General features: G+C 61.5%; 1 protein-coding gene across 5 annotated transcripts in view; it reads left to right on the top strand.

Annotated features, from left to right (window-relative positions):
• The first annotated feature begins 1,549 nt into the window (after positions 1-1,549).
• Positions 1,550-23,012, top strand: part of SEC16A (SEC16 homolog A, endoplasmic reticulum export factor) — a 30,432-nt gene continuing 8,969 nt past the window's right edge. Inside the window, exons 1-19 of one of the 5 annotated variants that reach the window (XM_055131608.1) lie at positions 1,550-1,706; positions 5,325-7,762; positions 8,400-8,795; positions 10,577-10,713; positions 11,968-12,062; positions 17,613-17,739; positions 17,991-18,171; positions 18,248-18,386; positions 18,764-18,906; positions 19,272-19,333; positions 19,418-19,556; positions 19,842-20,084; positions 20,204-20,301; positions 20,649-20,730; positions 20,850-20,967; positions 21,067-21,178; positions 21,261-21,366; positions 22,080-22,220; positions 22,855-22,968. In XM_055131608.1, the coding sequence (XP_054987583.1) occupies positions 5,378-7,762; positions 8,400-8,795; positions 10,577-10,713; positions 11,968-12,062; positions 17,613-17,739; positions 17,991-18,171; positions 18,248-18,386; positions 18,764-18,906; positions 19,272-19,333; positions 19,418-19,556; positions 19,842-20,084; positions 20,204-20,301; positions 20,649-20,730; positions 20,850-20,967; positions 21,067-21,178; positions 21,261-21,366; positions 22,080-22,220; positions 22,855-22,968 (4,818 nt within the window). In that variant the 5' untranslated portion in view covers positions 1,550-1,706; positions 5,325-5,377. Of the gene's footprint in view, positions 1,707-1,860; positions 2,014-5,324; positions 7,763-8,399; positions 8,796-10,576; positions 10,714-11,967; positions 12,063-17,612; positions 17,740-17,990; positions 18,172-18,247; positions 18,387-18,763; positions 18,907-19,271; positions 19,334-19,417; positions 19,557-19,841; positions 20,085-20,203; positions 20,302-20,648; positions 20,731-20,849; positions 20,968-21,066; positions 21,179-21,260; positions 21,367-22,079; positions 22,221-22,854; positions 22,969-23,012 lie in introns of those variants that run through there. The other 4 variants (XM_055131612.1, XM_055131598.1, XM_055131619.1 and 1 more) reach the window with 4 other exon arrangements.

Raw genomic sequence — 23,012 nt, 5'->3', positions numbered from 1 at the left:
AGAGAGGGGCCGTGGACGCAGCCACTTCCTCAGAGTCCGCAGGCCGGGCCCAGGGCGGCCGCAGCCTGGGGGCTTTTATACACTTTAAACCTTCTCTTGTGCTTGGGCCGCCCCCAGTGCTCGGGATACCTGGGCGTGCGGACCCCGGGGACTGAAGCCTCGGCCCCAGGGCTCTCGCTCTGAGCTAAGGCTGTTGGACAGCCGGCGAGAGCCCTGGAGCCCTGGCCTGGCTGGTGGCGAGGGGCTGGCAGGGTGGGATGGGCGCCTCCTCCCCGCCCAGCACTGCCAGCGTGGCCTGAGCACAGAGCAAGGAGTAGTCCCGGAGCACTGTGGGAGTGACCCAAACCAGCCCCGCCAACAGAATTCTGTGCTTTAGGGTCAAGTGGGGTGACAGGACGATGCTGCCCCGCCAGGCCGGGAAGGGCAAGGGCGGGTCATTCCAGACTGGGGGTCAAGGGGGCTCTAGGTTGGGGGGAGGTAGGCGGTAGTGCTTCTACTGGGGAGGCACAGAGAACTGACCATGAGAAGGAGGGGGAGAGAAAAGGGAGGGGAGGGAAAGGGAAGGGAGAGGAGGTGGAGGGAGTGCAGAGGAGAAAAGGAAGGGAGGAGAGAGGAGGCAGGGAGGGAGGGGAGAAAGGAGAGAGGGGGAGACAGGAGGCAAGGGGAGGAGGAAGCAGGGGAGGAGGGAGGAAGGAGAGGAGGCGGGGAGGAGGGAGAGGAGACAGGAAGGAGGGGGAGAGAAGGCGGGGAGGGAGAGGGAGGAGAATAGGAGGGGAGAAGGAGGGGAGGAGGGAAAGGGATGAGGGGAGGAGGGAGAGGAAGTGGGAAGGAGGGGGAGGGAGGAGAGGAGGGAAGGAGGGAGGAGGGAGCAGGAGGAGGCAGGGAGGAGGGTGAGGGAGGGAGGAGGGGAGAGAAGGCGGGGAGGGAGGGGGAGGAGGGAGAGGAGGTGGGAAGGAGGGAGAGGGAGAAGAGGGGAGGAGGGGAGGAGAGAGAGGGAGGAGGAGAGGAGGGAGAACAGAGGAGGGGAGGAGAGGAAGTGGGAAGGAGGGGGAGGGAGAGGAAGGGAGGAGGGGGAGAGAAGGTGGGGAGGGAGAGGGAGGAGGGAGAGGAGGGGAGGAGGGAGAGGGAGGAGAGGAGGAGGGAGAGGCGGGAGGAAGGGAGGAGGGGGAGAGGAGGTGGGGAGGAGGGAGAGGGAGGAGAGGAAGGAGGAAGGAGAGGGAGGAGGGAAGGAGAGGGAGGAGAGGAGGAGGGGAGGAGAGAGAAGAGGTGGGAGAGGAGGGAGGAGGGGAGGAGGAGGACAGCAGGCAAGAAGGGAGAGGGAGGAGGGAGGAAGAGGGCGGGGCCGGCAGGTAGATATTTGGGCCCTCCAGCTTCCCGGCCCACACGCTGCGGGCGCGTCCGGAGGAACGGCTGGTACTGCGGGCCGGCGCGCGACGACTCGAACCCGCGACCCGAGGGAGCCGGCCCGGCGCCCCGCGCAGGCGCAGTGCGGGGCGGCCGGCGCCTGCGCAGCGTGTCTCCGCGGCCAACGGCTAAGAGGCTCGCGCCTGCGCCGGGCGCCGCGCTCGGCGGGGCCGGGGGCGGCTCTCGGGCACCAGCGGGCGTCGGCCGCTCCGGCCGCCTCTCCCCGGGGCCCGCCGGGCACCAGCCCCCCACGCGCCTCACGGGCGGGTCCCCGCGACTCGGCCGACGCGCCGGGGCGGCAGGTGGGCCGGGGGCGGGGCCTCGGGGGCGGGGCGCGGGGCGGGGCCAGCGGCGGGGGCGGGGCCCGGCGGGAGGCGATAGGCCGCGGCGGGGGCGGGGCACGGGGGCGGGGCCGGCGTCCGGGCGGAGGGGGCGGGGCGGCGGGCGTGGCGCGCGCTGACGTCGCGGCGGGACACGTCGGCGGCGCCGCGGCCGAGCGACCGGAGCCGGATGTGCCAAGATGGCTACGGCGTCGGCCGCGTCCGCGCTGCCCGTCGGCCTCGGGCCGGCCTTCGCCCGCGGCTCCTGAGGGCCGCGCCGCGGCGAGCGGTGAGGGCGGGCGGCGGGCGGGCGGGCGGGCGCGCGGGGGCGGCGGCGCCGGGGCCTCGCCGAGCCGGCCCTGCGCGGCGGCGCCTTGCGCTCCCGGGGGTCGCGGCGCGGGGCCGGGGGCGCGGCGCGGGGGCGGGGGCCGAAAGCGGCCGGCGAGCCTCGTCCCGGAGACCGGCCCGCGCGGCCCGCGGCCCCCGGGGCGGGGAGGGCCGGGCAGCCCACTGGGCGTGGGTTCGAGCCCGGTCACCGCCCGCCGGCCAGCGGCCTTGCGCACTGCCCCCGGCCCTGGCCCTGGAGGCGGGGCCGGAGGCCCTCGGACACTGCTGGACGTGGCCTCGCCGAGGAAGAGGGACCAGCGCGGGCTGTCCCGAGGTCTCCCCGCGGGAGGGACGGCCTGGGCCGCCGAGGGACGCCCCTCGGCCTGGGGCTGCCCTGCCGTGTCGGGGGCCCGGGGGTGCTGGGGAGAGTGGGGCGCGGGGGTGCTGGGGAGAGTGGGGCGCGGGGGTGCTGGGGAGAGTGGGGCGCGGGGGTGCTGGGGAGAGTGGGACGCGGGGGTGCTGGGGAGAGTGGGACGCGGGGGTGCTGGGGAGAGTGGGGCCCGGGGGTTCTGGGGAGAGTGGGGCGCGGGGGTGCTGGGGAGAGTGGGGCCCGGGGGTTCTGGGGAGAGTGGGGCGCGGGGGTGCTGGGGAGAGTGGGGCGCGGGGGTGCTGGGGAGAGTGGGGCGCGGGGGTGCTGGGGAGAGTGGGGCCCGGGGGTGCTGGGGAGAGTGGGACGCGGGGGTGCTGGGGAGAGTGGGACGCGGGGGTGCTGGGGAGAGTGGGGCCCGGGGGTTCTGGGGAGAGTGGGGCGCGGGGGTTCTGGGGAGAGTGGGACGCGGGGGTGCTGGGGAGAGTGGGGCCCGGGGGTGCTGGGGAGAGTGGGGCGCGGGGGTGCTGGGGAGAGTGGGGCCCGGGGGTGCTGGGGAGAGTGGGGCGCGGGGGTGCTGGGGAGAGTGGGGCCCGGGGGTGCTGGGGAGAGTGGGACGCGGGGGTGCTGGGGAGAGTGGGGCCCCGGGGGTGGGGGAGAGTGGGGCCCGGGGGTGCTGGGGAGAGTGGGGCGCGGGGGTGCTGGGGAGAGTGGGACGCGGGGGTGCTGGGGAGAGTGGGGCCCGGGGGTGCTGGGGAGAGTGGGGCGCGGGGGTGCTGGGGAGAGTGGGGCCCGGGGGTGCTGGGGAGAGTGGGGCGCGGGGGTGCTGGGGAGAGTGGGGCCCGGGGGTGCTGGGGAGAGTGGGACGCGGGGGTGCTGGGGAGAGTGGGGCCCGGGGGTTCTGGGGAGAGTGGGACGCGGGGGTGCTGGGGAGAGTGGGGCCCGGGGGTGCTGGGGAGAGTGGGGCGCGGGGGTGCTGGGGAGAGTGGGGCCCGGGGGTGCTGGGGAGAGTGAGGCGCGGGGGTGCTGGGGAGAGTGGGGCCCGGGGGTGCTGGGGAGAGTGGGACGCGGGGGTGCTGGGGAGAGTGGGACGCGGGGGTGCTGGGGAGAGTGGGACGCGGGGGTGCTGGGGAGAGTGGGGCCCGGGGGTGCTGGGGAGAGTGGGGCCCGGGGGTGCTGGGGAGAGTGGGGCCCGGGGGTGCTGGGGAGAGTGGGGCCCGGGGGTGCTGGGGAGAGTGGGGCCCGGGGGTGCTGGGGAGAGTGGGGCCCGGGGGTGCTGGGGAGAGTGGGGCCCCGGGGTGCTGGGGAGAGTGGGGCCCGGGGGTGCTGGGGAGAGTGGGGCCCGGGGGTGCTGGGGAGAGTGGGGCCCGGGGGTGCTGGGAGAGTGGGGCCCGGGGGTGCTGGGGAGAGTGGGACGCGGGGGCGAAGGCGTATCCGCTGATCGGTGGTGATGGAAGTGGGTTGTCCTTCAGTGCGACGCCCAGACGCGTGTTCCTGGCGCTGACCTTTCTCCCTGCCGGGGAGTCGGTGGACAGCGGGACCGTGTGGTCTGGGTGGCTGGGGGCTGTGCTCACCTGAGGCTGCGCCCTTGGCCCTTGGGGGCGGCACCCGGGTTTGCGGGCTACGGACCTCCCAGACCCCCCAGCGAGGGGGTCGCTGCTTCCACGGGTGGCGTCTTCTGGGCGGCCCAGGCGACAGCTCCTCTGTCATCCTCTCCCGGGAGCGCTTTGTTTTCCGTGGCAGCCGAGAACCGAATGGAGTCTCGGTGCTGTTTCTGCCCAGTCTGCTAATGAAGGGGTCCCTGTCAGCCTCGAGGACTGAGCACACGTGGCAGTGATTGGAGTGAGGCAGAGCGTTCCGGGGTGCATCGGCGAGGCAGAGCGTTCCGGGGTGCACCGGCGAGGCAGAGCGTTCCGGGGTGCACCGGCGAGGCAGAGCGTTCCGGGGTGCACCGGCGAGGCAGAGCGTTCCGGGGTGCATCGGCGAGGCAGAGCGTTCCGGGGTGCATCGGCGAGGCAGAGCGTTCCGGGGTGCATCGGCGAGGCAGAGCGTTCCGGGGTGCACCGGCGAGGCAGTGTTCCGGGGTGCACCGGCGAGGCAGAGCGTTCCGGGGTGCACCGGCGAGGCAGAGTGGTCTAGGGTCCTGGTCAGGACTTGGAGAACAAGCTCATGTTTTCCTTCAGCTGAGTCGCAGAACCGAAGCAAACATAGTATAGGCAGCAGCTTTCTTATTTCCTGAAAAACGTGGGCGGCAAACCCAGTGCTGAGGCTTTTGGCCCTTTGAGTTCTCTGAGAGGTTCGTTGGCCTCTGACTGCAGAGCCATTGTGATCTGTCAGTCAGTTTGTTCAGAGCTGCTTTAGGTTTACCTGGTTTTCCTCACAGGCGGGTGCGGCCTTGCAGCAGTGGCAGGGCAGGAAGGGAGCACTGGGGCTGGGGCTGCTCAGCTACTGGAGCACGAGCTTGGCCTAAAGGAGTCCCAGCGTCAAATCAGCCCTGGATGGGTCTCCACTCGACCTGACAGTCCTGGGCGTGACCCGCACATCCCCCACTTGCCCCGAGAAAGCTCTTTGCGAGGCCTTCAAGGAGAGGCCTGAGGTAGGGGCTCTGTGCTGCATTTACTCCGCGGCCTGCTACACTTTCCTTAGGGGGACAGTGAGGACGTCCGGGTCATTGTCCGGCTGCTCCCAGGCCACTCACACACTGCGGCTAGGCTGGTCCAGTCTTCCTCCTGGGGGTGCTCGGCAGAGCTCTGTGCCTGGCGCCCAGCGCTGGGGATTGTCTCACTCAGCCCCGGGCCCGCTAGCACGGTGGGAAGCGGCGCTCAGCTCAGCTGCTCAGTTTTGCGGTTACAGCCAGGACTTGGAGCACGTGGATTTTATGCTAATGTCTTCTTTTTCTTTTCCAGTTTAGATTGAGGAAAACCTGTTTCTTGGTGTCTAACGGTTCAAGAGCTCAATTATGCAGCCGCCACCCCAGGCAGTCCCTTCGGGTGTGGTCGGACCACCTCCGGCCGGGAACCCTCCGAGCACCTTCTGGTCAAGCAGCCCCTACAGGCGACAGGTGGCACCCGGTGGAACTGCAGCTCCTGTCCCTTGCCCGGTGCAGCCCGTCACGGACCCGTTCGCCTTCAGCAGACAGGCACTCCAGAGCCCCGCCATGGGCAGCGCAGCCCACAGCGGCCTGCAGGGCCTGGCCCCGTCCACCTCACTTCAGCACCCGGGCCAGCCCCTGCGTCCCCTGAGTGCTACTCACGGTTCCCATGGGCCCTTGGAGCCTCTGCCCAGACCTCTGTCGCAGCCCAGGCCAGAAGCCAGCGCATTTTCCAGCCTAGTGGCCCCTTCAGCTCCACCAGGGCTCGGGGTGAATAGGGGTGCTGAGGCTGCTTCCAGCTCTGAAACCCAGGTTCAGACTCCGCCGTATCTGCCTCAGTACATTCCAGCAGGTCCTGACATGTCCATTGGGGGCCATAACTCTGGGAACGTGCCAGGGCCCGACAGGCCCTGTAGCGGGCAGAACCCACATGCTGCTGCCGCACCCCCTGTCGCACCCCCCTCCTTCCCTCTGTCTGCTCAGCCCCTGCCAGGGCAGTGGGGTCCAGCCCAGGGGGGCCTGCCCCCTTCCACTCAGCACTCCTGGCCCTGCCCAGAAGGACCAGTGCCTATCACGGTGCCCCCTGTCTCCCGTGCTACCCACTTCCCTGCTTCCCTGCACCAGGGCCCCGGCCGTGAGCCACTCAACCCCCCAGTCTCTGTGCCAGCCCCCGGGGCCGGCCTGAGTGGAAACCCCTCAGTGGCAAGCCTGCATCCTGAAAATGCGTTCAGGCGGGATTCCAGAGCTGGAACTGGACTGGCAAGCCAGGAGTTGAGGCCGGCTCCAGGAATGACTTGGGAGCAGATGCCCGCCCCTGCCCTGGCTAACCCCGCTGCTCAGGGAAACAGCTCAGAAAGCCATCTGCACCCCCTGGCAGGAGCCAGGCCGAGCCACGCCCTGCCGCAGGGGGACTCGGGGGCCCTCTCCATGTTCTTCCAAGGGGGCGAGACGGAGAACGAGGAGAACCTCTCGTATGAGAAGCCAGGATCTGCAGCGCCAGCCGACCTGGACGGTGTCGCCCCCAACCCTGGACCTGGCCATCCTGGTCCCCAGTCAGTGCTCCTCAGAAGTCCCAACAGTGAGAACATGCAGCAGGGAGGAGACGCACAGGCTTATTTTTCACAGTCTTTGGGGGTCCAGCACGAGAGACAAACCACTAAAAGTGTCAGCCTTGACCCGTGGGGGGACCCGGCCCGTGCAGGAGCTCCCAAGGCTCCCAGCGCCCAGTACGAGAATGTGGAGAACTTGGAATTCGTTCAGAATCAAGAAGTTCTACCAAGCGAGCCTCCGGGTGTGGAGCTGGCGCCTAGCGATCAGCCCAGATACGGGCTCCTTCCTGGGCCGGCCAGCTCCAGGCTCGGCGTCCCGGATGCAGCGCCGCACCCCGTGCGTCCCGACAGTGCGTCCTCCGGCCACAGCAGCAGGAGCCTCCGCACCCTTCCGGGGGCAGCCAGGCCCCAGGACTTGGCTGGCACCTTCATTCAGCAGGAAGTTGGGAAGCCCGAAGGTGAGGCTCCGGGGAGTTTTTTCAAGCAGATTGATTCTTCTCCCGTCGGAGGGGAGGTAGATGAGGCCCCTGGGGGCCAGAGTTACCAGAGCAGCCTTTCCCAGCCCCCAACCCCGAGTCCCCCCAAGCCCACGGGGGTATTCCAGACAAGTGCAAATAGTTCTTTTGAACCAGTGAAATCCCATCTGGTTGGGGTGAAACCAGTGGAAGCAGATCGAGCTAACGTGGTGGGGGAGGTGAGGGACACGCATGCCCAGCAGACGCAGCCCCGAGCAGCCGCTGCTCCGCCTGATGCCTCTCCGGGCAACCTGGAGCAGCCCCCAGACAACATGGAGACCCTCTTCATGCCCCGCGATGGCCCTCTGCCCCCAGCCACGGCCAAGGAGGCCGGCCACGGGCCTTCACATGCTGTGGGGCCACCCTCGGACGCTGCGCTTCCAACCCCGGAGAAAAGGCCTTTGACTCGTGCCCAGGGAGCTGGGAAGTGTGAGAGCCCGGCGACCACTCTCTGGGCTCAGAACGAGCTGCCTGACTTTGGGGGCAACGTCCTCCTGGCCCCTGCTGCACCTGTGCTCCACGTCCCTGTGAATCCTCGGCCCCTCGAAGTGATTCAGCCCCCAGACGAAGGGGTCTTCAGCCAGCAGCCAAGCTCCAGGCCACCGCTGCCGGGCGGGGACACCCTTGGTGCCTCTGAGAATCTGGAGAATCCCCCCAAGATGGGCGAGGAGGAAGCCCTTCCCTCTCAGGCAAGTTTTGGCTGTGCCCGTTTCTTACTTTCCCTGCCCACGGAGCCTCTGGCTGACTGGCCCGTGCTGACGCTCGGCTCAGTAGTTCTGTGTTTTCACAGAGCCCTGCTAAGAGCCGGGGCTGTAGAGAGGTGGGGGGGGGGGAGGAGTCCGTGCCCAGCCGCCAGGCTGCCCAGGAATGTGCCCCTCTGCCTGGGACCCTACTCTGCTCTCCCTGCTCGCCTCTGCCACACCGTCTTTCCCTGGGTCATTGCCCACAAGTTTCTGGGCCCCCTGAAATGATTTCTAATCTGCCTGCCACTTGGCTGCCTCAGCTGTCTCCACTGGCATGAAGGAACCTGCTTCCAGAAAGTCCCAAGATGCCAGACACCTTGCTTCCCCGGCTGCTCAGTAGCTGGGCTGGGGGCTGCAGCATCCTTAGTGCCACCTGCATGCGGTGCCTCGGGACCTGGCAGCGCAGAGACCAATGCCCCCAGTGATTGCGAGGAAACTGTGGGCCCCTAGTTTCTCGCTCCCAGGATTTGGAGATCCCTGTGAGCATGCAGGGCTTGTCCCGTTCAGATGGTCCAGTTGCCCGTCAGGAGTCCCCAGCCAGTCGCCCTGGGCCCAGGGCACGTAACCCGGACCTTTGTATCAGCAGGTGGCACGAGATGCCCAGGAGCCTCAGGGCCCAGAGAAAGCTCAGCTGGAGCCGGCACCACCTCCCCTGTCAGGGCACAGAGCGGCTCTTCCAGAACCTTCAGATGTGGGCAGCCCTCTTGGGCCAGGGCAGTCTCAAAACTCTGCCCAGCCACCTGCAAGCCTGGCCACAACTGACACGGGCCAGCAGCTGCCTCCGCCTCGGCCCCCTCCGACCTCCAGCGTGGCAGTTGCGGCCACTGCCTCAAGCCAGGCAACCGTGCGCCCAGATCAGCAGTGGCCACAGTCGCCACCCCCGGACTACTACTACTACCGGCCCCTGTATGATGGCTACCAGCCCCAGTACCCCTCGCCGTACCCGCCTGACCCTGCCGCGGGCCCCCTCTATTACCAGGTAGGTGGGCTGGGGCGGCTGGCCTTCCCGGATGCCCCCCCTCGGGGTTCTTGACGGGGTTTGGCTAGTCAGTGTGAGAACAACCCCGGTCCTTGTCCCACCCCCCCTCACTGCTCTCCACATAGACCCCCCATCTCTCCCTGCTCACCAGCCCTTTCACGTGCTGCTGCCTGGCTTCAGCAGCTGCCAGCACCCCAGCTTCTGGGACAGGAACCCCTCTCTCCTGTTGGACCTGTCAGCTCTCTGGGGCCAGACTGTCAGGTCACACTTTGGGGACCCTCTGCCTGAGTCGTCTGTTACTTTGGATTTCAAAACCCAATTAGAGGGGGCTGGGGCCATAGTACAGTGGATAGGCGTTTGCCTGGTATGCGGCCGACCTGGGTTCAATTCCCAGCATCCCATGCGGTCCCCCAGGTGTACTTCCTGAGTGCAAAATCAGGAGTAACCCCTGTGCATTGCCGGGTAGTAGCACTATAGCACTGTCGTCCCCGTTGTTCATCGATTTGCTCAACGGGCACCAGTAATGTCTCCATTGTGAGACTTGTTACTGTTCTTGGCATATCAGATATGCCACGAGTAGCTTGCTAGGCTCTGCCGTGCGGGCACATTGCCAGTGTGACCCCAAAAGCAAACCAAACCAAAACAGAGGGGCTGGTGAGATGGGCTGGGGCTGGGGTGCCCTGCTTCAGCCCCAGGAACACTGGAGGGAGGAGAAGAGCAGCAGGGGAGGTAGTTGGGGGAGTTCCTGCCTGTGAGGAGGCAGCAGGACAGCCTCTCGCGGGCTGCCTTAGGACACATGGCCTGGACAGTGAGCTTTGGACTGGTTGGCCTGCCAGGGTGAGCTGGCGGGGTCGGCCCAAGGCCACTCTGGCGCCTGCTTCCGCCTTGCTACTGAAATGTTTTCTGGCTGCCTCAGAGATCTTGTTTAACATCTTTTGGTGGGGGTGGGGGCCGCACACCTGGTGATGCTCAGGGCTGACTCCTGTGGTGTTCAGGGAAGCATGGGGTGCCAGGGATTGAACCTGGGTTGGTTGTGTGCAAGGCAAGCGCCCTGCCTGCTGTCCTTCTCCAGCCCAACCTTGTTTAACATTTTAGGAGCGTTGTTTGCTGTGTTATGTTCGTATTGAGCATAACAATGCTCAGTTGAAAAAGCATGGTCCACGGGGTCCACTGGCCACTGGGTTGCCTGCAGTGGGGAGGTGGCCGCATGGAGGGAGGCTCGGAAACTCCTGGTCACAGTAGACCCATGTGCGCCTCAGGGATTTGGATGTCTTGGCAAATGTGGGATCAGTTTGATTCCAGACCCTGCTTGTCTGCGATGGGGGCCTCTGAAGATGACGCGGCACCCCAGGGCCAGAGAAGGCTGGCGGGGTCTCTGTTCGGGTCCCCAGTGCCTCTTGTGGCTCTGTGCCTCTGGGAGGCCCGCAGCCTCGGGAAGCTGCTTCCCCTCCCGCACCCCGTAACTGTGGTCCCAGTAGGGCTGGGAGCTGGGGCTCAGTGGGGCCGCTCAGCCCTGCTCAGACTCAAAGGACAGGTGCTCTCGCTGCCGGGAGCTGGAGCAGTGGCACCTGGGCCCATGCGGCTCCTTTCGGTTGTCTGCTTCGGGGCCCACACCAGCAGTGCTTAGGGGCTGCTCCCAGCTCTGCTCAGGGCCCACACGGTGCGGGGTAGGACGCGGCGTGCAGCGCCTGTTCGTGCCCATCGAGCCCGTGCCAGCCCCTCCCAATTGGAGGGAGTGAGGCCGGTGCTGGCTGACTTGTTTTTGCCCGTGTCTCTGGCAGGATGTCTATGGCATGTATGACCCTCGCTACCGGCCCTATGACAGCACCACGTCAGCATACGCCGAGAGCTACCGCTACCCCGAGCCCGAGAGGCCCAGCTCCCGCGCCAGCCACAGTTCCGACCGGCCTCCTGCCAGGTGCTTGCTCCCCCTGTAGCTCCGGGCCTTGGCCGTGTTCAGGATCCCAAGACTGGGCAGGTGCCGGACAGCCACGCTTGGGCCCTGTGCCCTGGGCGTCTCGCTCGTCTTTGGCTGAGTAAGACCTGAAGCAGGTCAAAGTCCACCCACTCAGATCGATGGCCCGTCACCTGGGAAACCCCGTTGGCAGCTACAGTGAACCTCTGATTCAGTGGGAGCTCTGGCCTGTGTGTCCAGAACTCTGGAGAAGCGAGGACGGGGCGTGGGTGGGGCCAGGGCCCAGCAAGCTGGTCCGTCCAGTCCAGCCCGCGGAGGCGAGTGCGGACGCTCGCTGCTTCCCGCAGGGCCCGGCAGGCACGGGCTCTTGGCCCTGTGTGCGCTGTCTGGCCGATAGACATGGTGTCCAGTGCTCCCCCCAGGCCGTCAGCTCCTGGTGGGGATTGCGGGCCAAAGGGGGCGCCCTCGGGAACTCTGCTGGCTCAGCGAGGGGCATTCCTGCTGGGACGAGGACAGGCCCAGGTGCAGCCCTTTGATTGGAAGCCCACGCCCCCCTTCTTCCTGGCCCAGAGGCTCATGCCCACACGCAGTTGGCACTTGGTCTCGGAGTGGACCCTGGGGACTGTGGACGGTCAGCTCTGGGGACCGCCCGTTCTTCTCCTGGCGTGTGACTCCTCTCTGCTACCGTCCTGAGGTGCTGTGCTGGGAGCTGGGCTGGTGTGGCCAGAGTTCTCCCCCTTCCCTCGTGGCGATGGCGGGCCTGCCATTGGGGACTTTGTGATGTCTGTTGCACACTGCACGCCGGGCTAGGCCTCTGGTGCTGAGCCCCTGAGAGTGTGTCCTTACTGTCTCCACCTCGGCTGCCAGGGGAGCGCCTGGGCACTGCAGAGCCTCCGGGCGTTGGTAGCTCATTTGATCTCTTTGGTGTGGGGGTGGGGTGGGGTGCTGTGTTAAGGGTCTGCACCTGGCGAGGTGCTTGGGCCACGCTCCGCAGTACTTGGGGGACCATGCAGCGCCTGCAGTGGAGCCCTGCTGCCACGTTCCGCCCCGGGCTTCCACCGTCCAGCTGTCTGTCCCCAAGCAGCTGTGGAGATTTTGTTTTTGGCCACACCTGGCTGTGCTCAGGACTTATTCCCGCTCTGAGCTCAGGATTATTCCTGGTGACGTTTTGGGGGACTCTGTGGGGTGCCGGGGGTCGAATCCCAGTCTGCTGCGTGCAAGTCGCTAATCTAACAGTTCTTGGTTTCTGTTTCTCAGGCGCGAGTGCCCTGAAGGTTACTACAGCTCCAAAGGGTGGAGCAGCCAGAGCGATTACTACGCCAACTACTACTCGGGCCAGTACGACTATGGAGGTGTGTGCCCCACGCCCTGATAACCCCCTTCCACATGCTTGATGCTTTCCTCTGAGTCCAAGCAGCTGGAGAGTCTGTTCTGGAATAATCTCGAATAATTGCGCCACTGTTTCACCAAGGACATAGTCATAGCTCAGTCATAGTGTTGTGCAGCCTTTATGACACTAGCGATGTGCTCTGACTTCCTAGTAAAGCGTTCTGTGTGGATTTGTGAAAACAAATCGCATCAGTCAGAGGAAGGAGAAAGTGGCTTCTTCAGTGCTCTGGCCACAACAGAGTTGCCATGACAGCACGTGTCATTTCTGCTGTGTGTTTTTGTGCCCCCGGGGTATATCTCAGATGTGGTATTGCTGGGTCAATGGAAACTCAGTTTTTAAGTTTTTTTTTTTTTTTTTGCTTTTTGGGTCACACCTGGCGATTCACAGGGGTTACTCCTGGGTCTGCATTCAGGAATCACTCCTGGCGGTATTCAGGGGACCATATGGGATGCTGGGAATCGAACCCGGGTCGCCCGAGTGCAAGGCAAATGCCTACCCACTGTGCTATTGCTCCAGCCCCAGTTTTTAATTTTTTTGAAGAAAGCCCATATTGTTTTCCAGAAAGGCTGGACTAGTCGGCGTCTCCACCAACAATGAAGGAGAGTTCCTTTCTCCCTGCATCCATGCCAGCAGTGGTGGTTCTTGTCCTTTTTGATGTTGCCAGCTCTGGTATGAGATGATATTTCATGGTTTAGATTCGCATCTCCCTGATGATTAGTGATGTGGAGCATTTTTTCATTTGTTTTCTTTGAGGAAGTTTTTGTTCATTTCTTCTCCCCATTTTTTGATGGGGTTGGATTTTTTTTTCTTGTAATGTTCTACCAGTGCCTTATATAGCTTTGATATTAACCCCTTATCAGATGGGTATTGATTGGGTAAATAATTTTTCCCATTTTGTTGGCTGTCTTTGTATCTTGGTCACTATTTCTTTTGAGATACAGAGCCTTTTTTTTTGGGGGGGGGGTCACACCCATCGATGCTCAGGGGTTATTCCTGGCTCTGCACTCAGGAATTACTCCTGGCAGTTCTCAGAGGACCATATAGGATGCTGGGAATTGAACCTGGGTTGTGGCATGTAAGGCAAGCGCCCTGCCCGCTGTGCTATCACTCCAGCCCCAGAGAGCAGAAACTTCTTAGTTTATGTAGTCGCATTTATTTTTGCTTCTCCTTGTTTGGTCAATGATATTTCATCTCTCAAGATACCTTTAGCTTCAGTGTTGTGGAGGGTTCTGCCTATGTTTTGCTCCATGAACCTTAGGGATTCAGAACTGATATTGAGGGTTTTTTGTTTTGTTTTGTTTTTTTGGGTCACATCCAGCGATGCTCAGGGGTTACACCTGGATCTGCACTCAGGAGTTACTCCTGGCGGTGTTTGGGGGACCATATGGGATGCTGGGGATTGGACCTCGGTTGACCATGTGCAAGGCAAATGCCCTATCTGCTGTACTATCGCTCTAGCCCTTGATATTGAAATCTTTAATCCATTTTGAGCTGATTTTTGTGTCTGGTGTTAGAAAAGGTCTGAGTTCTTTTTTTTTTTTCTATGTAGCTGCCCAGTTTTCCCAGCATCACTTGTTGAAGAGCTTTCCTTGCTCTGCTTCACATTACTTGCTCCTTTATCAAAGATTAAGTGATCATATATTTGACAGTCGGTGACAGGATAGCAATGTAGCACTGTCGTCCCGTTGTTCATTGATTCGCTTGAGCGCGCACCAGTAATGTCTCCATTGTGAGACTTGTTACTGTTTTTGGCATATCGAATATGCCAGCAGGTAGCTTGCCAGGCTCTGCCATGTGGGCGGTATACTCTTGGTAGCTTTCTGGGCTCTTACAGAACATGACAAGCTATTGAGAGCCTGTTGCCCACTTGGGAGAGCCTGGCAAGCTCCCCATGGCGTATTCATATCCAAAATACAGTAACAGATATGTACATACCTCTTGGAGAGCCCGACAAGCTACCAGGAGTATCTCACCCACACGGCTGAGCTGCCAAGCTATCCGTAGCGTATTTGATATGCCAAAAACAGTAACAATCGGTCTCATTCCCCTGAACCTGTAAGAGCTTCCAATCATTGGGAACGATGAGTAAGGAGAGGCTGCTAAAATCTCAGGGCTGAGTGTAATAGAGACGTTACTGGTGCCCGCTCGATTAAATCTACGAACAACGGGATGACAGTGATACAGTGAACAAGTACATAACAACACGGCTCTGAGCATGGTGATTTGTTAACCCAGCCCCTGTTCCGGGGGGCGGGGGAGGCACAAAGAGCAGCTGGGGCTACTTGAAAGAGCAGCTGGGGCTACTGCTCTTACTGGTGCTCACTCCCAGCAGTGCTCAGAGAATAACGCAGTACCAGCGACCAGATGGGGCCTCCGGCATGTCAACTGTGTGCTCCAGGCCTTTTTTCTTTTTTTTTTTTAAGAAATATTTTATTGAACCACCGTGAAAAAAAAGAAAAAAAATACAAAGCTTTCAGGTTTAAGTCACAGTCAAATACTGATTAAACCACCATCCCGTCACCAGTGCACCCGTTCCACCACCAAGAACGCCAATACACCCCCCTCCCACCCCACCCCCCATCTAAGTAGCTAATGATATTCCCATTATTCTCTATATATATTGAGTACATTCCATATTTCCATACAGAACTCACTATTATTGATTGGAAATTTTCCCCAACAATCAGGCCTGCTGAATAGGCATCATCTAATAATTTCTCTTCATTGCTAAGAGTGAAGACTTTAAGTTTTGGGTTTCTAATATTTTAGCTCAGTTCACAGTCAAAATGCATGGCTGCAAGAATCCGCTGTGGTGCCAAAATGGGTTAGGAGACCTCAGGATCACAGTCAATAGGCGGGAGGGTCTGTTTCTCGTGCCGCGGCTCCCGGTTCATCTCTGGGCGGAGGGCGAGCCGGGAACGCCCCCCCTCCCTGGACCACCTACAGGCTACGTCACTAAAGAAAGTCCTACCTCCTGGTGGAGGGGTCTTAGAGGGTGGCTCTTACCACGTGGCTGCTACCGCTGCCGCCATTTTCGCTCAGAAAAATGGGGTGGAGAGGGAAAAAAATCCCTCCCCGGGCTGCACGAGGTTGTAGCTCAGTTCAAAGTCAAAATGCATGGCTGCAAGAATCCGCTCTGGTGCCAAAATGGGTTAGGAGACCTCAGGATCACAGTCAATAGGTGAGGAGGGTCTGTTTCTCGTGCCGCGGCTCCCGGTTCATCTCTGGGCGGAGGGCGAGCCGGGAACGCCCCCCCTCCCAGGACCACCTACAGGCTACGTCACTAAAGAAAGTCTGCTCCAGGCCTTTGAACCGTCTCCCCAGCCCCAGACGGCCCTTATTATAATAAATCTAATATCAGTAGCTTCATGCTGCAGAGAAAAAGCTTTATATTTGGAATGATAGTCTAGGCTTAGGACTTGATTCCATGAATCCTGGCACCACCGTTGCTTTCCCCTAAGCCAAATGCACATAACAGATACTATTCGCAGGACGGTAAGGACCCGTGGCATCGGGCAGTGTGGGAAGCCGTCTTTCTTCGCGATTTCAGTGGAAGTCACACACCCTCCCCACACTAGAAAAGGCTATGACAGGGTATTCAACTCTATTCCATGTGTTTAATTCGATTCCATTGGTCTGTGGGTCTGTCTTTATTCCAGTAACGTGCTGTTTTTAATTACTACTGCTTTGTAGTACAGTTTGAAGTTTGGGATAAAAGAAGGTGCCCCCCCCATTTTCTTTTCCCCGTGGATTTGCTCTAGCTATCATGGTGTTTTACGTATGAATTTCAGGATTTGATCTGTTTCTTTGACAGATGTCATGGGTATCCTTATAAGGACTACACTGAACCTGCATAGCAGGCTGGAGCTTTAATGGAGCGGGTAGGGCATTTGCCTTGTACTCGTTTGACCTGGGTTTGATCCCCGGCATCCTATAGCACCCTGAGCACCACAAGTAATTCCTGAATGCAGAGCCAGGAATAACCCCTGAGCATTGCCGGGTGTAACCCCAAAAGCCAAAAAAAAAATCTGTATAGTGTTTTGGGGAGCATTGCCATTTTGACGATATCACTCCTCCCGGTCCATGAGCAGGGGATGTGTCTCCATTTCCTCATGTCCTTTTTTATTTCTTGAAGTGGTGTTTTGAACTTTTCTTTGTATAGGTCCTTCACCTCTTTCGTTAAGTTGATTTCAAGGTACTTGATTTTCTGAGGCATAATTAGTTATGAACCAGATTTTTTTTGGGGGGAGGAGGTAATATCTCTTTCATCATTTGTATATAGGAAAACCATGGATTTTGGGGTATTAATTTTGTATCCAACTACTTTGTTATACAAACCTATTATTCCTGGGATCTTTTCTGGTAGAGTCTTTAGGATTTTCTAAGTATAGTATCATGTCATTTGTAAATAGTGAGAACTTGACTTCTTCCTTTCTTATCTGGATGCCCTTGATATTTTTTTCTTGTCTAATTTCTGTGGCAAGTACTTCTCGTACTGTATTGAATAGAAGCGGTGAGAGTGGGCAACCTTGTTTTATGCCTGAACTTAGAGAGGAGGCTTTTAGTTTCTCCCCATTGAGAGTAATGCTTGCTGTAGGCTTGTGGAAGATGGCTTTGACTATATTAAGGAAAGTTTCTTCAACTCCCGTTTTGTTGAGAACTTTTATCATGAATGTATGTTGGATCCTTCAAATGCTTTCTCTGCACATATTGACTTAATCGTATGGTACAGCAGATAGGGCATTTGCCTTGCACATGGCCAACCTGGGTTCGATTCCTCCGTCCCTTTCAGAGAGCCCGGCAAGCTACCGAGAGTATCTCACCCACACGGCAGAGCCTGGCAAGCTACCCGTGGTATATTTGATATGCCAAAAACAGTAACAAGTCTCACAGTGGAGACGTAACTGGTGCCTGCTCGAGCAAACGATGAGAAACAGGATGACAGTGACAGTGACACTCTGTCGATTGCCTTACTAATGTTAAACCATCCTTGCATTCCTGGGGTGAATCCCACTTTGTCGTGGTGTAGGATCTTCTTGATGAGTTGTTGGATTATATTTGCTAGTATTTTGTTGAGAGTCTTTGCATCTATGTTGATTAGGGATATTGGCCTGTAGTTTTCTTTTTTGTGTGTGGTATCTCTATCTGCTTTTGATACCAGAGTGATAATCACATTTTTTTTTTTTTTTTTTGCTTTTGGTGTCACACCCAGCGATGCACAGGGGGTTACTCCTGGCGGTGCTCAGGGGACCATATGGGATGCTGGGAATTGAACCCGGGTCGGCCGCGTGCAAGACAAACGCCCTACCCGCTGTGCTATAGCTCCAGCCCCCAGAGACTTTCTTTTTTTAAAATGACCATATTTAGAAGTGGCCAGTTGGGCGTCAGGCAGGGCTCAGTGCTCCCCGCCAGCAGGCCATGCGCATTCTCCAAAGAGAGGAGCATCACTGAGGGGGTGGCGGCCTCGGTGCCTCAGGGCCGGGGTGGTGAACCCATTCATTCCTGCCTATAGATTTGGGGCGCTGGGATCGCTACCACTATGGCTCCAGGTTCAGGGACCCCCGCGCCTACGACCAGAGGTACTGGCACGACGCTGAGTATGACATGTACCGGAAAGACAGCTACGCTCACGGGGACAGGTTAGTGCGGGCCACCTGGGGGACCTGCTGGGCTGGCACGTGGGTGGCCCTCCCTGGGACTGGGATCCCGGAGAGCTGCTGAGGAGGGAGGCATGGGAGAGGCCGGGCCGCCCTGGTGGCTCTCGGGCTGGCTCTGGAGCCAGTGTCCTTGAGTCTCAGGGGCCGGAGACCCGGGCCCTGCTCCAGTGCGCTTGGCCTTGAGGGCCTGAGGGCGGGGTGGTCTGCTCAGTGGCGTCCCCTGCTGGTTCCAGGTCCGATAAGTATGACGACCCTTGGAGGTATGATCCCCGCTTCACCGGGAGCTTCGACGATGACCCCGAGCCCCGCAGGGACCCGTACGGGGAGGAGGCGGACCGGCACAGCGTGCACAGCGAGCACTCGGCCCAGAGCCTACGGAGCCGCCGCAGCAGCTTAAGCTCGCACTCCCACCAGGTTGCTGCCTGACCCGCGCCCACTTCCCGGCCCTGCAGCCCGGCGGGGAGCTGACGCCTCCGCTTCGTTTCTCTAGAGCCAGATGTACCGAGGCCACCACGTGACGGCCGGCTCCTACGACGCCCCGCACCCCCCAGGCTCCTTTCACGGCGACTACACGTATGGCGCGTACGGGGGCGCCTTCCCGGAAGCCAGCTGGTCCACGGTGGAACGGGGTGCGTGGGGCGTGGGGGTCGGGTCTGTCGTCCCCGTCTCTGCGCCTGGGGCAGCCCGGGCTGTGGCGGGCACCCAGTCCTGAGGTCACCCTTCCTGTCCATGGCTCCCGCCTGCGGCCACTGTTGAGTTCATACGCTGACCTCGGCGTTTGATTCCCTGGCGCCTCCTGTTGCTCCCTGAAACATGGAGAGTGTGCGGAGATGCGGGGGGGAGGCGGCCCTGCCAGGGCACAGTCAGGACCGCGGCGCCCAGAGCACCTCTGCCCTGGCCAGGAGCCTGCGAGCGCCAGGTGTCTCCCCGTGCCTGAGCTGCACACGTGCTCCGGCCCGTGCGTGGTTTGGGGCCAGCCCGCTCTGCTTCTCCTGTCTGAATCCAGCACCCTCGAGACCCACCTCTCCCGAGAAATTCCCGGTGCCGCACCTCTGTGCCCGCTTCGGTCCCGGGGGTCAGCTCATTAAGGTGATGCCCAACTTGCCGTCGGAGGGTCAGCCTGCGCTGGTGGAGATCCACAGCATGGAGGTGAGGTGCCGGGTTGTCTGGGGCGGGTCTGCGGGCCCAGGAGGGACGCTGGGCGGGACGGGCCTTTGTGGGGTGAGTTTGTCCCGTCAGCCGAGTGTCTTCCCAGAACCAGCATCTCGCACCTGCGTTCTTGGTGTCAGGCTTGACCTTGGCGCTGTTTTCTCCTGATTTGCATTTCTGACCTGGGGGAAGGACCCTGCTCTCTGGTGATTCTGGCTAAGGGTGGCGGGGCGGGGTGGCCACTGCGTGGGGGCGCCTGCCCTGTGGCCTGCCCCGGGGTTTGTGCTGAAGAAAGCCTGGATGAGGCTTTGGGCAGGGTGCCTGTCCGTGGGGCGGGTCCCGTGAGCTGCTGTGTCCTGTTGCAGAGCCTGCTGCAGCACACGCCCGAGCAGGAGGAGATGCGCTCGTTCCCCGGGCCTCTGGGCAAGTAGGTCCCCGGGGCGGGGCGGGGGCTGGGCCAGCCTTGCAGGTGCCACCATTGCTGTCTGCTGAGTGTGTGTTCTTTTTCCAGAGATGACACGCATAAAGTGGATGTTATTAATTTTGCACAGAAAAAAGCTACAAAGTGTTTACAGGATGAGAATTTACTTGACAAAGAATCTGCGAGTCTTCTTTGGAATTTTATTGTGCTGCTGTGCAGACAGAATGGGGTACGTGTGTCACCTGGAGAGGGCGCTTGTCAGCCTGCAGTCCGGAGGCCGTAGGCAGGAGGCGTGTCTGAGGGCAGTGGGCGCGTGGGCCTTGCTCAGGAGCACCTGGCGGCCGTGCAGGAAGCGGGAGGCCAGAGAGCAGGGAGCTAGGGTGCGGGTGGTCGGGGGAGTGCAACCACCTGTGAGCCGCTGCGGCCCCAGGGCGTTGGTCTGAGGGGCCTGTTGGGGCCCTCGTCTCCCAGCCGGCGGGAGTCTGAAGCCTGTGTCCTGCCCCCGCCCACGCAGACTGTGGTGGGAACAGATATCGCGGAGCTGCTGTTACGCGACCATAAGACCGTGTGGCTTCCCGGGAAGTCGCCCAATGAGGCCAACCTGATTGATTTCACCCACGAGGCGGTGGAGCGGGTGGAGGAGGAGGAGTCGGTGGAGGCGCAGCTGTCTTTCCTGGGTGGCCAGCCGCCGCCCGCCAGCACGCTGGAGAAGGAAGTCGAGAGGTTCCGGGAGCTGTTGCTGTACGGCCGCAAAAAGGTAGCCAGGACGGTGACCCTACCCCGGGCTCTCCTGCCTGCCTGGTGGGGTCTCCGCAGGGGTGCCCCTGCTTCTCCAACCCTCAGAGGGCCACTGAGGCACTTGCTCTGCTCTTGCAGGATGCTCTGGAATCTGCCATGAAAAACGCCTTATGGGGCCACGCTCTGTTGCTTGCCAGTAAGATGGACAGCCGGACACACGCCAAGGTCATGACCAGGTACACGGCTGGCTGTGCCATCTCCTCAGGCTCTCACTTGGGATTTACACAAGGTCTTTGCAAGGGCCGGAGAGATAGTGTAATGGGTAGGGCACTTGTCTTGCATGTGCCAACCCAGGCTCAATTCCCTGCCTGCACGGGTCTTCCAAGCCTGGCCAAGAGTGATCCCTGAGCACAGAGCCAAGCATAAGTACTGCCAGGTGTGACCCCCAAACCAAAAATAAGCTCACTGTGAAGCACAGCTTCCTGGAGAGTCTTGGTTGTGTCACGGCCCTTGTCAAGTGCGTGCGTGAGTCTGTTGTGTTTTCTGGAACAAGCTGGAGTGAGAGCTTCCTCCTTCTCCCCAGGTTCGCCAACAGCCTTCCCATCAATGACCCCCTGCAGACTGTCTACCAGCTGATGTCGGGCCGGATGCCTGCGGCGTCCACGGTCAGTATGAGCCCTGGAGACGGCAGCTGGGAGATCCCGTGTCCCTTGGACTCAGGGTGCTTGTTGGCTCGACCGACAGTGACCCTGGCTGCTCTGGCCTTCCTGTCCCCTGATCACAGTGCTGTGGGGACGAGAAATGGGGGGACTGGAGGCCGCACCTCGCCATGGTTCTGTCCAACCTGAGCAGCAACATGGATGTGGAGTCCAGGACGATGGTCACCATGGGCGACACCCTGGGTGCGTTGGGGCGTGGAGCCAGCGCAGTGCGCGTGGCGGGGAAGGGGGCACGCTGGGGGTGCGGGCTCTCACCGGGGCTCTGCTTGTGCCATCCCCCAGCTTCCAAGGGCCTTCTGGACGCCGCCCATTTCTGCTACCTCATGGCCCAGCTCGGATTCGGGGTGTACACCAAGAAATCCACAAAGCTGGTCTTGATTGGCTCGAACCACAGGTGAGGAGGTGACTGGGCTCAGCCTGTCCCCGAGGGGCCTGTGGGGCCTCGCCCGAGATAAAGGAGCTTGTGTGCTCGACAGTTTGCCGTTTCCGAAGTTCGCGACCAACGAAGCGATTCAGAGGACAGAAGCCTATGAGTATGCTCAGTCCCTGGGGGCACAGACCTGCGCGCTCCCCAACTTCCAGGTGAGGGGCCTGCTGTGGCCACCCCGGGCACGTCTGCTCGTTGAGGGGCCTTGATCCTTAGCAGGAGAAGGAGGCAGTAAAGTCCGGGGAATGCTTGGCTGCAGGACTCAGGAGCTGGGTCTGGAGCAATGGCACAGCCAGTAGGGCTTTTGCCTCGTACACGGCTGACCTGGATTCGATCCCTGGAGCCCCAGATGGTCCCCCAACACTGCCTCGAGTAATTTCTGAGTGCAGGGCCAGGAATTAGCCCTGAGCATCATCGGGTGTGGCCCCAGAGCTGCAGCGGCAACGACCTGCGGGGTGGTTTGGACTCGGCACGAGAGACCCTCAGCACCTGGTCTTGCTCCCACGTGGGCAGCACATGGAGAGCCCCCTGACGCCGGGTCACAGGGGAGGCGCTGGGCACGGGCCGGGGCTGCCCTAGCGCCTCCTGAGAGTCCGTCTGCTCAGTCTGGAGGAGGCCCCAGAGGGCGGCGTGTGCGTGCCCTCTGTTTCCGTGGGAGAGTGCGAGCCTCTGACCCAGGGCAGCACCTGCCCCGCGCCTGCAGTTCTCTGGGAGGCGTGAAGGAGGAAGAGTGTTTCCTAGGCTCGCCTGCTTGCTCTGCCCTGCGTGCCACGAGGGAGCAGGCCTCAGCCCCGCTGGGAGCAGCGGCAGGCGATGGTAAGGAAGTGCGGCCGGGCGAGCTGGCTCAGGGCGTGCACTATCTGTCCAGGTGTTCAAGTTCATCTACTCTTGCCGCCTGGCCGAGATGGGGCTCGCTACGCAGGCCTTCCACTACTGCGAGGTCATCGCCCAGAGCATCCTGGCCCAGCCCCACAGCCACTCCCCGGTGCTCATCAGCCAGCTGGTCCAGGTACGGCCCCCGGACCCTGGGCTCTGACCCTGCTGCGGCCACTGCTCCCGGTTCTGTGCTTGATCACCCCGGGCGGGGCCCTGCTTGGTGCCCGGGATCAGATGTGATGCAAGCCCCCTCCCTGCTGTCCTGCCACTCCGGGCCCCCTGCACGGCTGCTTGGCTGTGTCAGACAGTTCCCTGGCTTCCCGGCACCTGTGTCACTGTGGGGTGGACACCCAGTCTTGCGTCCAGGAGTCTTAGTCGGGGTGCTGTGGCCGGACTGCCAGTGGCCCTGGCTTGCACAGCCTCAGCCTGCGTTTGGGCCGCGCTGACCTGCCGCTCTGTCCTCTTCTGGCCCCGCCACACCTCAGGCTGGGGTCTGGGGGTTCTGCCGTGTGTGACGACTCGGGACCCTTGCTGTGGCTCTCACTCTGTGGATGAGCATAGGGCCAGGCGGGCTTCCTCCGCCCCCTGCCCCCCACGTGACCAGTGGGGGTGCCAACTGGGCACCTGAGGGCTGGCACGCTGCCAGTGGCTTCTGCACGCACTGGCACTGATGGGGACACGCTTGTCCCACACCCTGACAACACGTCCTCTGCTCTGGCCTGCTGCGTCCTGGCTCGTCCCCGGCCCCAACTTCCCTCTGCGTCTAGGTTGCATCCCAGCTGCGTCTCTTCGACCCTCAGCTGAAGGAGCGGCCCGAGGAGGAGTCCTTCGTGGAGCCCGCCTGGCTGACCCAGCTGCAGCGTGTGGACGAACAGGTCAAGGTGTGTTCTGGGACGGAGGGAGGCCCTGGCCACCTTGTGAGTGT

This window comes from Sorex araneus, chromosome 1 (assembly GCF_027595985.1).
Source record: "Sorex araneus isolate mSorAra2 chromosome 1, mSorAra2.pri, whole genome shotgun sequence".
In the NCBI taxonomy this organism is placed as follows: Eukaryota; Metazoa; Chordata; class Mammalia; order Eulipotyphla; family Soricidae; genus Sorex; species Sorex araneus.
The sequence above is the reverse complement of the archived record's forward strand: the minus strand, read 5'-3'. Positions and strand labels throughout refer to the sequence as shown.